At 39.8% G+C, this 16,758-nt stretch overlaps 1 protein-coding gene across 4 annotated transcripts in view; it reads left to right on the top strand.

Annotated features, from left to right (window-relative positions):
• The window catches only part of LOC128751491 (inactive N-acetylated-alpha-linked acidic dipeptidase-like protein 2), a 273,010-nt gene that overhangs the window by 100,933 nt on the left and 155,319 nt on the right, over positions 1-16,758 (top strand). For all 4 annotated transcript variants that reach the window (XM_053852550.1, XM_053852561.1, XM_053852570.1 and 1 more), the window contains 2 exons: positions 10,753-10,928; positions 11,561-11,738. In XM_053852550.1, the coding sequence (XP_053708525.1) occupies positions 10,760-10,928; positions 11,561-11,738 (347 nt within the window). In that variant the 5' untranslated portion in view covers positions 10,753-10,759. The remainder of the gene's footprint in view (positions 1-10,752; positions 10,929-11,560; positions 11,739-16,758) is intronic.

Here is a 16,758-nt window from a genome sequence, read left to right as displayed (position 1 = left end):
GCCGCTGCATGTGGGAGGGGTTGCAGAGTGAGTGACGTCTCTCCAGAAGTGAAGAGGTGCCCGGTGCGTGTCCAGCTCTGAATGTGCGCTTCTGTGCAGTTTGGCTGTGACAAAGTCATAAACCAAGTAACGCTCTGTCCGAGACTCGTCTCATCCCTGTCCCAGCTCCAGCCCACAACAGGACATCAAACCCTGGAGTGCGCGCTCCAGCCTCGGAGGTGTGGAGAGCGAGCACCTCCCCTGTGACACTCTGCCACGGCTCAGTGAGGAGACAGGAAAGGTTTTACACCTCAATATGAAGAAAAAAAGAGTCAGTAAATGTAGCTAACAGGACACGTCTGCATACAGAGGCTGCGTTATACACAATGACAAAGCGCGTGGGTCAGCTGATCTGTCTGAGCGCATTATGTTTTTTCCAGCTTTTTTCGGGGGCGTTCGAGTTCTGGATTTTCGTTCGAAATCTGAAGCAAAAAAATCTCAGAATTTTTGTTTGAACACCGATTTGTTCGAAGTCCGAGACGCTCGACACCGAGGTACCACTGTACTGTTGTATAAATTGCCTGTAGTAATCTGCATCCCGTCGTCTTCTCAGTTCTTGGCCAAAATCTTTGGTGGATTATGTTCTTTCGCTAAATGTCAGTGCAGCAGTGAAGGTTTCATTGGGTTCTGATACCGTGTCTTTGCACATATAAAACACTGTGGCGGAGTACATTCACAGAGGTGACCCCCATTGAAGTTCTCATCATACTAGCACCTTTTAGACAAGGGAGTGTCCCTCCCTGAGGTTGCATACTCATCTCCTCCCCATTACTCCTCATCACTATACTCAGCTATCCTACCTCCTCTGCTTACCACATCTGCGCTGCTTCTAGCATCCCCGTCCAAGTTAGACACTCAAGTTGATGAAGAGCCCGGGTTGTTGTTGCTGACATTTGCATCTTCGCCTGCGGGCAAACAATTGATGTCTCTGTGAAATTGCAATTCATCTGTTTTCGCCATTTCTCCATTTTTGGCAGTCGGACAGGTGACCTATGTGAGTGGCAACTCTGCATTGACTTGCTACTGGTGTCATTTAATAAACATATTGAGCGTGTGTCCGGTTTGCTCAACACTGGACACCAACCAACAGCTGTTTCAAATCACAAATTCAGCTTAAATTTCCGTTGCATTTCAGCATTATTTCATCCACGGGAAAATCCTTCCATCACAAATCATTTGTTCATCTACCATCAATAAAAACATGCAAGCTGCAAACATTTCAACATACTGTAGATTCAGGGGTGAACAGAAAAAAGACACATCACATTGTGAAAATAAATGTGATTTTATTCATCCTATCTTTTTCTATAAGAAACAGAAACGCCCCAGCCTCAGGGATTTCTAATATTCTGTTTATTGCGTTGCGATGGAAGGTAATTTCAATGTTCAGACTGGCAGGGGAGCATGTTGATATTTGAATAGTGGTGTGTTTTTTGTAGCAGCCTTTGGCTCTTCTTGTCCATTAGTTTCCCTGCCCACATCTGTCTGTTGTGCTCTCTGTGTGCCTCTCCCGAAAAACAAACTGAAAAACATGACCTTAAGCCTTAATGGACTGCATAGCCTGTTGACTTTTGGGTAATGCAGTTTTTTAATGGACTTGGTATGGAGACTGTGGCCGGGATGAGAGCGGGGCTAAAAGCAGAGGAGAAAACAAGAGAGAAACATGGATTGAGATGGGAAAGGGGCAGAAGACGACGGTTTTGCTGTTATTGTTTTCCATGTCTAACATCCTGAGACATGGCCCCTGGTATTCAGGAGATTTAATGTGGACTAGAGAGTGAGAGATCCATAAAGCCTCTACTCTCTCCCAACACCCCGGGGAAGGTCATCTTTAATTCATGATCACTATAAAAATAAAGGTTTTTCTCTGATGGCCCAGCAGCTAGCAACAAAATCTCCCGGTTACATGGCACCAGGCAGATGTTGGCGCTATGGTTATGGATGGATGGCATCTTGTAAGACTCTGGTGATATTTCAAGTGGAAATGAACTGCATACACCTTCTGCTGTGCCATTAAATGGATTGCGATGGATTTGCCGTGTGGTGGTCCAGTGTCTCTGCAGACGCCAGGAAGCACAAAAGCCTCAACAGTGTGCTTATTAAAATGAGTCACATGCTTCCTAGGCTGCCAGGTGCTCTGTACTCTCTCCAGTTTTATTGAGCTCATAAAGAGAAGAAGATTTATGTGTTTATTTATCCAAAATATCACAGTTATCGAACATTTTAGATAAGTAATTGTCTTAATACTGGCTCCTCATCCTCCATCACAATGCATTACACCTTCTTTTCTAATGTCTAACTTATCGTACACGATATACTGCCAAAAACAATCTCCACGATGACTATTCTGCATCTCACGATAAATTAGATAAACACACGACACACTCGCTGCATTGGACTTGGATACGTGAAGATGACGAGACCGTGTTGTTTGACAGCTGACACCAGTGTGTGACACTTGTGGAGAGTGTGGTGGACTTTGGTTCATGATCGTAGTTTTAAACTTATCTTTAATACAGGGAACCACTGATAATCACACTGGTCTCTGAGTCTCTTTATTTAATTTTATTAGATGGAGTGGTCCTCATAATGTCGAAATTACAACATTTATCGTGATAATACCTGATAGCTGTGATCCAACATCAACAAACAATACCCATACTTTCCAACTTTCAGTTGATCATCATAGTCATGGTAAGAGATGTTTACTCTTTAAATCCTACAGTGGAAGGAAAGCACACTATATCAGCTTTGTATTGAAACAGTTTTTGTGGCTGGCAAAATGCTGAATTGACTGGCATTACAATCTGTTTCTCGGAGGCTTTCATTTCCCTCCTTCATACTATTTTTCTCTGAGCTGGACTACCAGCCAAAAAGTGCTCAGTGGACTGGAAAGTGAGCTGATTTTGGCAGACATGTGGTAGCCAACATGAATAAATGATCATTAATCCTAACGGAGTCAAATCTGGGCAGTTTACTACTGTGAATCTTCACTCGCTCAACGGTTCAACCTTCCTCTTCATTGTTTGTCTCTCTCTGGATGACATCGATGGTCCTCCGAGACGGTGGGGTGAAGGGGTTTGGTGTGCTTGCTGGGATACGTCATGCTTGGATGTGCCTGGTCACTGATCAGATCGCTGGTTGCTCAAATCAGAATGGCATAATGAAAGAATTTTCCTGGTGGCGGATGAATGGACCCAAGTGCAGTCAGTGTTTGTTGGCAGGAGACTCGGGAGACGATGGTAGGCAGGAAAGGGAAATGACAGAAAGTAACAAATTAAAAACACAAAGAAGGAACGCGGAAGAAAATCAGATAAAAACAAAGGAGTTATAGTGTGAGAATAACTGACAAGATGCGAGTCCTTGGTGTTGCTGTCAGAGACGGTTTGAGGTGCCACTACAGGTGTCTCCTGGTGCCCTTCAAAGTAGCCTCAACAGTGATAAACAATTTGCTTTGAGAACACAAAATGGGTAATTTGACAGCTGCTTTATCAACTTCTAATCCAATGACACACGTTTAAATCTCCGCACCACAACAGTGATGTTTGTTTCAAGTTGGGCTTTCATTTGAGCATTGGTTAGACCAGGACTGGGCAGACCTTTTGATTTGTGGCTCACAATTCTAGACTACTATTAAATGGCATGTAAAAGCTGTGCACATTTACCTTTATCCTTTTAACAGGTTGCAGGGTGTCAATATTCAAGGCTGGGTGTATATTTTCTTCAAAATTCTTTTTTTTCTGAGAGGAACATAACCCATTTCAGTGGGGTTGTGTCCTCCTTTTTGCCGGTGCATCGAAGCCTGGAGTTATTTTTGTTGCGATTTGTTCTGATTTTTTTCAAGCTTTGCTTTGCTCCCTGGAAACAGCAGGTCTGCCAGCACTAACATGCATCTTTTAGAAACTAGCCCTTTCTTATTTCAATGCTTGCATAAAAGTTGCCTGAGTAGTTGCCTTTTGACGCACAGTTGGCACTGCAAAAGGTTCTGCTGGGTGTGTAAATCAGCCTCTGAGCAGTAGCGCCTCATTCACTCAAGTTCAGAGGGCCACATAAAAAGCCTTTGCCCACCCCGGGCTTAGACACTAAAGCAATAGATAAGTGTAAGAATACAAATAAATAAACTATACAAATTCTTCATAGAACACAAACTGCCCAAACCACTGTGTACAGATGTTACATCTCCTTTTACCGCCAAATTTCTTCTCTGAAATGGATACAGAAGATAAGATCTTTTTGGAAGTGACGGATGCTCAAGTCCTGTGTCTCTGGTATCAATGTTTATACCCAATAACTACATATGATTGCCTCCATCACAGACATGCCAACCATGGGGTACTAGACAAATCCCCCCCAGGACACTGTTTGGATGAGTTGCCCACTAACTATTTCAGGCATGTGCCGATCTGAGCACTTCATACTTCATACATGCCATATGTGTTGTGTCTTAATATACACCAAGTAAGTAATATTATCCTTTAAAAATGATTGTAAGATACAGGATTGACCAGCTGGCATAGCTTCATCCGTCCAATCCATAATAACTCATCATCAAAATAAAATCCAAGACATCCCCTTACCATCAACTTAGTACAATGTGAGCAGGGCATCAGGGGCCTTTGGTCAATGTAGTCCATGTGAAGATGTGTGAGGCAAAGTAAAAACAGTAATGGAGCTGAATAGGAGAAAAGAAAAATAAGAAAAATAACTTCAGCAAACTTTCCCTTTGCCACCTGAGATCTTGTTCCATCACCTGCAAACTTGTGACAGGTCGAGTGTGAGCTGTGTCTCCTTGCTCTCCCCGTGCTCACGAGAACCAGTGTGAACTCATTATTATAAGTTTCAGTTGTTTTTTCTTTTTTTTCTTGTATTGCTGGTACCTTCTTCAAGATGAAGAAAAAGAAAACCTCTGGGAAACCTATTAGGACCTGGAGGTTAGCATGACATGTTTGTGTTTTATTCATGAGTGAGAAAATACACAATTGAAGGCAACTTTGAGGTTGTTCTAATGTATAATTTACATGAAATGCTGAATAATTTGTGGATTTTCTTCTCTGCCTTCCTGTGTCAGGGAGGAAGGAGGAAAGATGATTGACAGCTGGTTTAATGCTCTGAAACTATTGTGACTGACAAGGTCGTGACAGAGGAAATGATTGGTCAGGGGAGATATTTAGGGAAACAAGGCCCTCGTCTCTGACCAGATCACCTTGTGTTCCATTTGTCCGTGAGCGACCTGCGAATGTGAGTTCAGCATGAAACATTTACGAACGCATCCTCACATATCGGTCCAGATCAAATATTTTTATGTTACATTTTTATCTTCCATTTTTGTTTCTAAACTAACATGCACATGCCAGTGTTCTGTATTTTAACAAACATTATACAAATGTAGCACCTGAAACACACCACTGTGCTGCGCTGTGTCAAGCATACACCAGTGTTCACTCTGCATTTTATTGATTTTTCTTTCATCCTACAAACCCTTATCATTCTGCTTAATGTTATATCCATTTTCATCTTTTCCCTAGAGTAACTTTTGGCTGCATGGTTGCAGTTCAGAGGTTAGCGCTATATTGAATGCATAATCATGATAAATGGTGTATGCGGAAACATGCAGTGTGTGGAGGGAGGATCATTGCGGGGTCAAAAAAGGTTAGCCATTAGCAATTTATATATTTAATATTTAATTAATGGGTTTCATTTGCTTTGTTTCAGCGGAAATAGCAAAACATGATGAACAAATTGTTGGCATCAACAACTGATGTAAAATAATGCGTACCTTGGATGACATAAATATCACCCCATTCATTCTTCTGAATATAAGCATGAATATCTTCCCTTGTTTAAACAGGAAATCTTAACTCTATCTTCTGTCACTTGTGACCCAGATGTGCAGTCCTCATTGTGTTGAAATAAATGTGAAGGTGCCATGTTATGTCTGAGCCTTCAGCAAGGTTATGGAATATTAAAAATGGAAGCTCACAATGGTGGACAGCAGGTGACGCACAGAAAAACTTCGATAGGTATCCATGTAGTTCTGGGTTGATTATTGTGAGCCATTGAAATGCCACAGTGCTTCACAAAGTGACCTGTCGTGATTACCATGGACATGATTTATTAACAAAGCAGGGTGAAGTTTTGCAGTGCTTCTCTGGAGCTGCATAGAAACCATTCGAGTCAGAAATTTTTTTCTTCAATGTTTTACATATTCAGAAGATTGAAATCTCCACCACAATGTTTTAAATCATTGCACAGGTTTTCACTCTTTCCATCTTATTTCAAGATGATATCTCTCTCATGTGTGCACGCTCTGCCTCCTCTCCTTTTTGCTACTTCATCTCCTCTCAATGAGTGGCCACCTGCCATGTGTCTGGTTCTCTCAAGGTTATGCATCAACAAGGTTTGTTTGCCCGCTACAGGTTCCGCTAGGCTTTCTGATGATTTGGTACAGATTTAAATATGAAAAAAAACAAATGAGTCCACCATATTTGTGAACATCTGAAATTTACAAGGTACAGTCTTTCCAAAAATCTGTTGGAATTACATATTTCTAAAGATATGTACGTAGAGGAATTTGATATTTATTTCATTATATCAATAACTCCAAGTGCTTCTTATTGGAAAATAAATGAATTCCATGGTAGCAAAATTGGAGATTAATTTCACAGACGTGTGCTTTCTCAATGTCATTTGATAACTCAACTAGAAAACCAGACTTCATGAGGGCCTGCAACTAAAGCTAGTCTGCCTCCTCAACCCAATACCGCCTTCAACATCCTCGCCTCCATTTATTTACCCAGGCACCTCTTTTTCTATAATTCTTCGACCAGCATGTCTCTCCACTTCCAAATCCAACACTCTAAAGAAGCCACTTGACTAACAAAAGTTTGTGAACAGCACAAACATCTGAAAAAAATAACAAAAAAAATGTTTAATGACTTGTTTCTTTTATGTATAAACCATCACTCACCAGTCATGCAACAAATAAACAATGCATTTCTTTATTCATTTTTCATCAGTGTTCAATTTCTTGCCCAGAAACAGCAGAGAAAATATTTGATATGATCTGGAGAAATAGAGCTCAATCCTACTTCAGGTGTGCAGTGCAGCAGCCCGATTCAAGAAAAGGCTAGACACAGAATCGATGAGAGACTGTCTTGCATGAATTCTATTTTCAGCAAAATAAGGCTACTCAAAAACCGGATTTGATCTGCGTTCGGGAATGCGTTACATGCAGCTGATCCATGGACAAAGGACAAAGAAGGGTCGACCAGTCAGAAAAGACGGAAGACGGGCCTCTCTCCTTGCATTTGATCAATCAACTTTTGTATGCTTTTCTAGTCAAAGTTGAAGTTGGATGTTCAGGAAAACTCACCTAAAAATATTAATACTACATTCATCTAGTGCTCAAGTTGCAGTCATCTCATTGAGAGTATAATACAGTCTATTCTATGAACAGGTTCAGGCGTTGCTACGGTGCTCTACTGAAGAAGGCTCATCCTCATGTGGGGCAACATTGACTCTGAGAATGTATATGTTTGGCTGTGAAACGCCACATTCTGCTACAGCCGTGGTGACTCACAGTGTTATGAAGTGACAGAGACATAGGGTGGTCAAGCCGATGGTTGTAAATAAGTTCGGCCTCGCAACCCCAGTGTCGCCCAGCTGATGACGACATCCTTGAGAGGTGGATCACAAACTAGAGCCATCTAGCCGCCATCTTAGAAGAGAAAAAAGGGAGCGCCAGAGGTGCAGAGGTGCGACACAAGAGGGGGCCACCTGAGACAGAATCCACTGTGTCCGCTCTTAAACAGACGCCAGGAAAATTTGTTAACTGTTGCTTTGAAAATAAAACAAAACCAAAGAATGTGGTTTGTCTGACAAGGGAATGGTGAAGATTTTTTTGTTAAACATTGCGTAACTGTCTGAGTGCTATTTAATCTGCCACAAAGAGCTCCATTCTAAATGTGACTCATGAGCAGGAACTTTAGCAAAAGGGACTTGAAGTGCCTCATTACACAGGATCACTTCAATGCTTATGTGATGACAGACTGACTGAATAACCACGTTTTTACACATAGCAGTCAAGATACCAAACCATTTTGCGGTGCTTTCGCACACCCTGACAAGGTAACTGATACACCAAGGTGACCATGTGTGAAGGGGACCGAAGATTTACCCTGAGTTCATGTGTGTTAGTGATTCAACAATTTAGGACTGAATTGCTGAGAAATGTCTGCAGGCAGTTTAAGGCTGTGACTCATTGGTCGTGAGTGTGTTGGTTCAACAAATGTCTCCAGAATAAAGTGTGCCAAACTCCTCACTTGGACTTTTAAATGTGAAATAATTATGTCATTGTTATTTTTACAGATTTAAATTGTTATATCATAACTTGTGTCTTTCTGAACCTGAAGAAGCTCACCTGATGGAGTTGCTGTGATCCGTATATGTGACCCAAATCTGCTGAGTTGAAAAATAAATAAATAAATAATACTGATAAATAATAATAATACTTTCATGTCTCTAACAATTGATGCAGATCAATCTCATACAAAGTTTATTCTATATGCGATTATGTACTGGATTTTACAATGTGATTTCATAAGAAAAACAGCCATGACATGATGGCTGATGGAGGACGTCAATTTAAAAAACAACAAAAATGTTCTTCTTTCATCTGTCCATCCTCATGATATTAACCTTATGTGGACAGGTTCAACTTAAAAGTGACCATTCTGGTGTCTCAAATATGAAAAAGTAATTCATTTTAATTGATAAATTTTAAAACCAAATAAATGTTTTGGGTTTTTTTTTTCTTAAATCAGGTCTCACTACTCCTCTCAACACAATGTCTGTACGAAGTGGTGAATATTTTGTCTCTCAGTCTTCCCAGCCCGACGCTCTTTGATCTTCGATCCGAAGTGGTTCCTCAGCTCGGTAACGCCCGTCGCCCTTGATGAAAGCCGTCTTTGACAGTACACTCTTTAGTCTTCACCTTATCTTGTAGGATTACGTGGAACAATCTCGCTTGACACTCCATTGTAATATAACACTTTTACTGTACACCTGTCTGCTTGATCAGCCTGTAACCGTCCTTCCTCTTTCTTAAAGTTCAATCTGTCATACAAACAATCAAAGGTTTCGCCTGTACTGCCTCATACTTTGCTCCAAGATTCATCCCTTTGTACTCCTGCCAACTTCTTCTTCTCTCCTGCAATCCTCTGCTTTGATAACTTTTCCTGCTTACGACACACAAAGCAACTGCCTTCACTTCACCCTGTTGATGTGTGTAGTGCTTTCCAAGTCATCCTGCAAACTCTCGCCATCACTTTAACCTGTCTCAATTCCTCTGTGAATGTCTCAAAAAAACCTCAACATAATAGACAGAAAGAGTGAAATGAAAGTTTCTGCGCAGATAGCATTTTCAGCTTGACAGAAACAGCACTTGAAGAAAATCAGGTTTATGAACTGTTGTCTTACATACTGTACCAGTGGGTATATGAGTGTATTTTAATGTCATAATAGACTTCTTTTTTACCTAAGCACAGTATGTAAACGTGTATTCACAATATCCTCCATCCAGAAGACATGTATTTGTAAAGCCATTTCTCAAACAATAAATTGAAGAACTATGTCTATAAAGATTGAAGTCAACATTAGTAACACAGTGCATCTGTGTATTTTTTTTCTTAATTAAGTTTTTATCAAGAAAACTTTTCACAGGAATCCAGGTCATGGTTGAGTGCTGACGTGTATTCAGCTTGTGCTACTGCCGAGAGAAAGGCTCTTTCAACTTTTCAAAAACATGTACAAAAACATTTATTTACTAAAAAGTGTGAATTTGAAGGAAAAAAAGATGAGTGTCTGAGCTGAGTTTTCTTTCTTCCACTTCTGTTCAAATCTGGCCAAACTATAGTACGTGGGCACCGCTGTCATTCACTTGCTGGAGCATGCACAACAAGCTTTTTTATTGATCGTGCGCTTCATTTCACCATTCATGAAGTGTAAAAACATCCCATATATTTATACTGCGTGTCGTCCTCTGCACCCTCTCTCCATGTTAGGCATGTAATTGAAGAGCTGCCGAGGTGTTTAATGTGGCAGTTTAGACACTCAGGGTTGACATTACACGTCATGTACTGTACCAACACACACACACTCACACACGGAGCAGCTACCTTGATAGTCCATCACCTTGCCATGTCCTGTGCTTCATGTACGTGCGTTGGAGTTGGATGTGCTGTCTGACCTCATTCATAGTCTCTCGTAGTGCCTGCTTTGCTTTATTATGGGGCCATCCCTCACCATGAAGTACCAATACTGCATGCGCTACTTTTTTTTTTTTTTTTTTTTTTTAACTGAAAAATCGGTTTAAAAAAAGCATTGCTACTTTTAGAGTGATTGATATGTTTCTTTGTTGATAGCTTACTTTGAAGAAATGTGACGTTGATGTTTCTGCCTTGATAATCGACACTTGACTCTTGAAGGCACCAACTGTGTCTACTCAGCGTACGCTACTTGTTCAGCAGCTGATTTATGGTGAGGAAGTGCGAGGCATCATCGCTGCATTCAAACAAGCAATTCCAGTTGATGTCAGCTGATGGCTGAGAGAAGATGGATGTGTGTTTCACCAACCTTGACATATCGGCGCTGTCTTCAACGGTGTGACTCTGGTTTGCGAATGTGTGTGTTCTGAACATCATGCTGCGTTTACAGGAGCGTCATGGCGTACAGGAAGGTGTGCGACAGCCAAGGAGGCCCGATGGTCAGCGATGTTCTCAACTGCTCCGGAGCGCTGGATCTTGCCTGGGAGATGAAGAAAGAGGAACTTCAAGAGCCCGGAAACAGCTTGGACCACATGCAAATGCAGCATGTTGATTGCCAGCACTCCAGTAGGCAAATGATATCCTCTTAAATTAGTGCACTCTGATATTTTCAAACGCTATTAAGGTTACAAAGGTTTTACATTTCATTATTGAGCCTTTCATTGATCTAGATACAGTTTTCACTATTCTTGATTACTGTTTGTTATAACTCCATAGTGATTTTTTCATATATTTTTATATTGTTTTAGAGCTACAAAGCTACATTTTTTTCAAATTCTCCCATGAAAGTGGAAATGGAAAAATAATTTTACATAACCCACATGTGTTTGTGGGCTTTATTTCAGTTTTAATGTGTTAGTTTTTCCATTAACATAATATAAAATAAAAAGGAAATATGAATATGATCCATTAACTTTTTTGTCATATTTCCATTTCTCTACTACTACAATATATTTATATATCTAGTATGTTATTGCGGTCAGACATTGTATAGTATGTGCTATGTGCTGTATTGTTGTTTTTTGTAGCATGTTATATGTCATGTCCTGCAATTGAAATGTAAATTAAAAAAAAATAAAAATAAAAATAAAAATAATAATAATAATAATAATAATTAAATGGAAGCTGAAGGTGTATTGGAAAATTTAAAAAGTGTCAAGATTAAACATGAATATTTCCATGTTACTTGCCATTTTCAGGCCGTTCCAATACTGGACCTGACCCCGATCCAGAGTTAATGGAACCGATTCAACCTCCCGTTTCTGTCTCGCCCCATGGTCGCTTTGAGCGTCTCCAAGAGGACCCAAACTACATCTCCCATTTCACCCGAGCTTCGGGTCATAAAGGCCAGCGCCATCGTCATTGTTTGCTGTTCAGGTCAGTGATGAGTCAATAATATTTTTATCCATCCGACATTTCTAAACTCTATTATGAAATCTGGGAAATAAAATTGTACAAGTTTAATCCATGAGAGACGCGAGAAGCTGAAAGCTGTGAAGCGTCTTGCTGGTCTGGATGGACTCACTTCATTGTGAACCTCGAGCAATGTCTGATGAAAATGCCTCTATAAATAGAGCCGCTGCTCTTTGCTAATAACTTCTTTTGACAAGTGCAGCAGGAACCCCACGGTGGGAAATCTGCTCACCTCTTTCATTCCGCTCCCTCAAACACATCAATTCATTAGTATGACACTAATCCTCTGCAGTGACATCTCACTCATCATTCGCTGACCACTAACCACAGCCCAGCCAAACTAATAACAAGGTGTCTTTTATGAGAAATCACATCACTGGCCAGTGCTTTTACGGGACCAAGTTAGATATACTTTGTAGATGAAGTATGTATTCTCATGAAAAAGTCATATATATTTTGGCGAAAAGTAAGGAAGCAGGTGGACTGTTGACATTCTGCAACAGGAAAGTGATAGATAATATGTGGGATGTGCTGCATTGCCTGAGACACCAGAGCACTTGTACATGTACATTTACTTACTTCAGGTACCCCATATATATATATAATGTTTCATTGTATGTTGCCCTTGATATTTCAATTATTAAATATGTTTACTGCAAGTTTTGGGGACAGGATCTAAGTTGAAAGCACATATGTTATGATCGACGAGCGGAGCGGGACCCAAGTGCCGAGATGAGGAACTCACAGGATGCACAGCGAGTACACTATTTAATATTACACCACAATTAATCCTAAACAGAAAGCGTCACAGAACCTGGAGAAACAAAACAAAGTAAAAAATATCCAAACAGAAAGCATCACCAAACCGGGAAAATCGAACGGATGTAAATCTGTGAACAGAGTGACTAAGCACAATGAACGGCAATAACAAAAATCACAGAACAAACCAGGAAACATGCAGAAACAGAGGAAGGAATAGAAGACTAACTCAGGCACCAGGGATAATCAAGAAGTCATAAAACATGAAACCCAGCGAGCGAATAGCGAGGACAAACAAGGAGAGCCAATATACCAAGGAACGAATGGAGTTGATCTGGCACACGTTGCTGGAGTCCAGGTGCTTATGAGCTATTGACGATGATTCCAGCTGTGTGGCATTAACATGAGGAGAGGAAGAAACACACAACGGAAGTACAGAACCAAAATATAGGCGAATCATAACAACATATGGACCACGGACCCTTAACTGCAGCAGGTTGGAGATTGATAAGAAATGTAAGGGGGAAAAAAGATTCCAATGGAAGGCAATCTAACTTGAGATTGGAGAGTATTTTGTGTTATGGAGGGTTGGAGATGAAGGAGCAAAACTTCCAGAGACATTTTGACACCAAGCAGAGTTGAATATGCTAAATTTATCCCCCAAGAAAACATCAAACCACACAGATTTAAAGACAGGCTGATGTTGCATTAGTTTCATATCTTATGTCAAAACATTGCCACATACAGACTGTTAAATAAATTTAACTCAGGATCTACACTGTGTTTTAGACTTTTGCCCCCTGTCGTTTGACAGCCCACTGTTGCAGTATTGTGTCATGAAAACAGTTGAGAATGATCCAGGATTCAAAGCTTGGTCTGGTAAAGGAGCTCAAGAAAGAAAAAGCAAAATGAGTTTTACAGCTGCAGTGTCTGTCTTACAGATTATTCTAAAACCAAAGAAACAATAAGGATTGGCAGACAAAGCCCTAGTCAGAAAAATAATGATAAAACAAGGATAAAACCTCAAAGATGATCATTAATGTTATTACTTTTAATGTTGTAATTAAATGCCCCTTGACATTTTATAAAAGAGAAAAGTAAATGTGAATTAAACGTCCAAATGTGCTCCAATGACTGTGAAAATGTGGAGAATATACTAGACATTCGCAAGCTCGAATGTAGTCTGATGTTTCATTGCACTAAAAATTCAAAAAAGAGAATGGCGTTTGTGTGAATGTGTAGAGACGGATGCCATCACTCACATATGTCCTGCAACTGTCCTTGAAGTACTGGAGGGTATATTTAGCTTTCCCTCACATCAATTTTATTTTTCACGAAAAAGTTCTTGAGGAAGACCAGGCCTTAAAATTGAATATGCATTAAATAAAGTAGCTATTAGAAGAAAAATAGGGAAAATGTAATCTGAAGTCGATTCAACAGAACCAGATGATATTGGTGAACAACCTACATTCTGGGAAGAATGACTCTTAGACTACAAGTGGCAATGTTCCAAGAAAGCGTAATGACTTTACCCTAATTCACACTTTACACCTGATTTACCCTTCAGCTTTTGCCTCCAGTGTTTTAGTTTACTGGACAGTTCACGTCCTCGAGAGCCATCTTTGCTGCACTCTTGTACAACTAAATCTCTCCCTCAAATAGAATGGTCTCAATCCTGATGTGACAGTTGACTTTCTGTGACAGTGACTATCCATCCGTTAAGATCAGAAATCCTATCTGTACGATTATTAACTAAACCAATGACATAAAATGAATGAAATAATAGTCTAAACAATCAATGCTGTTTACTGCTGATCTTTGCCATCTTTCAGGGACATGGATTGTAGTTGATATCAAAAACGCATTTTCAACAACACACTTGAAGTTGAGCTATTGTCACCGCTTACTTTGTTTGAAATTCAGGATTTTTTCTTTAATTAAACGTTTTAAAGAGTTTCATGCCTACAGAGTCTTGCAGGGATAAATAACCAGAATCAGAAAATGTTCTTTTGATATGTGTTTGAAAATATATAGATAAACCAACTCTTAAACTACATTTAAATGTTCTCCTGCCGTATCATGTCAGTGCTATGCTCACCACCATTCAGGTTGCCTTATTTGAAGCAGAATTTTTCATGTGCAGGGTTGCAGTGAAACATCTCATAAAACACCTTGCAAGAACAAATTTGATGCAGCGGCACGTGTACGATCAATTAATTGCGATTTACGGTTCTGTGTAAGAACTGAGCTCCAGGGACTAAGTGGGACACTCAGGTGAATGGAGTGGAATGATTGCAGGGGCTGGAGATACTCGCCAATTAAGCACCACGAACGATTCATTTATTCATTTACAGCTAAGAAAGTGCATCATTGAAACAAGGTTTCCACCTATATGTTGAATCAGAGTCTGCTCACACTCCACAAGCGGAGACGTCATCGTCAAAAACGTGAGCATCTTATTATTATTTCCCCAAAGCACCAGTGTATACATCATCCATGAAGATATGATGGGAAGATATCATTGAAATAGTCTTGCAAAGTTAGTCATTATGGAGCAGAGAGCCATCATTTCACAGCCACGAAGTGGGCTCTGAAATGCTATATACACCAGGACAATGCGCTTCTTGAAGCATTGTCTGTGCAACACGCCATAACACTAAAGAAAGATCTCTTGCCAACAGGTTCTTTGGGGTCTGTCATATGTTATACGTGAGTTATTACATTCAATTCTGCCTCAGAAATTTCAACATTTTTTTTTAATCATAGGCTCAACTGGTCCAAAATGTCGAAGTTCAAGACTAGAGACCTTGAAAAAGTATTAGCTCAAGTACTACACTAAAACCAGGAGTTGTGTTGTGTGTTGTTGTATGTTGGTTGTCCTGAGTAAATGGCGAAACAATGTGCACACCACTGCATTGAGAGCATCTACGGGTAATCCATTGATTAAGATCCAGCATATATGTCTGTATACACTGTCTGTCTGTCTGTGTACTTTAGATAGATGATTTTTTTTTTGAGAGAGAGAGATTTAATAACTACTAATGATAAATTTCATTTGCAATGAAATCTGAAGCAGATCCGAAGAAGACCTGTGTGGTTTCAGTCCAGCTGTTGTGTCGATTTCATTCGACATTTCATCATTGAAAAGATATTCTGAACGTTCATGAGACAGATACTGTCTGACAACTGTTAGTGGTGTCGATTTAGCAGTATTGGTCTGCTTCACTATTTCTTCCTGAAAGCAGGAGCTCATGGTTTGCATCGAATTGTACTGCATTACAGTACTTCAGGAGTGATGCCAGCCCCTGAGAGTGTGGGACAGAGATTCTGAAATTGGTGTTGTATTTTGTGTTAGTCCACCACATCACACAGGAAAACATCCTAATATGTGCTTTTGGGTTGTCACAGTTACACTGTAGTTTTTAAATAATGTTCATCCAGTGTATTACATGGTAGCCACTTCAGCTTCTATTCATTTTTGTGAAGGATGTTTGTGTGACAAAAATTTTAACCTCACTTTAAAGCACAAGGACAAAGTGAAGTGTTGTGAACTCACGGTTTTTGTTGGTATTTTTCAACTGGCTGAAATTTGTGTAACCGTCTACATTGAGACTTCATCTCCCCCTGCTGGTCAAACATCATAAGATCATTTTGTTGTGTTTGTTTGTTTGTTGTGTTTGTTTTTGTCCCCTCAAATAGATTTGTCATATCGATAGCATTTAAAAATATATTCAATAAAGTGCATTGGATGCAATTCAATGCACTTTATCTGGGATTATTACAAACCTTGATAAACAAGTGTTGCTGTGCCAAGTCTGGCAGATGAGCCAGTCAGCAGCCCCGAGTCAGATGTCATGCATGTTCAGCGACTGACATTATTTGACTGTCAAGAGATAAAGTCACATGAGACATGATCAAGGAATGTCCAAGGAGAGAGAGGCTGTGAAATTCTGCGGAGCCTCACTCCATATGACAGAGGCGCTGATGCCTGTCAGTGAGTGCACTGATCACTTCCTGCCATGTGTCTGGCAGGTTCTGTAAAAACTAGGAGAACTAAAGAATGATGCCAAAATAGGAAGAGGACCAACTTCATCTGTATTTAGATTAGACAGATAAGATTAGAAAAAAAAAAAAAAAAAAATATATATATATATATATATATATATATATATATATATATATATATATATATATATATATATATATATATATATATATATATATA

This window comes from Synchiropus splendidus, chromosome 1 (genome assembly GCF_027744825.2).
Source record: "Synchiropus splendidus isolate RoL2022-P1 chromosome 1, RoL_Sspl_1.0, whole genome shotgun sequence".
Classification (NCBI taxonomy): Eukaryota; Metazoa; Chordata; class Actinopteri; order Syngnathiformes; family Callionymidae; genus Synchiropus; species Synchiropus splendidus.
This window is presented reverse-complemented; position numbering and strand designations above follow the sequence as displayed.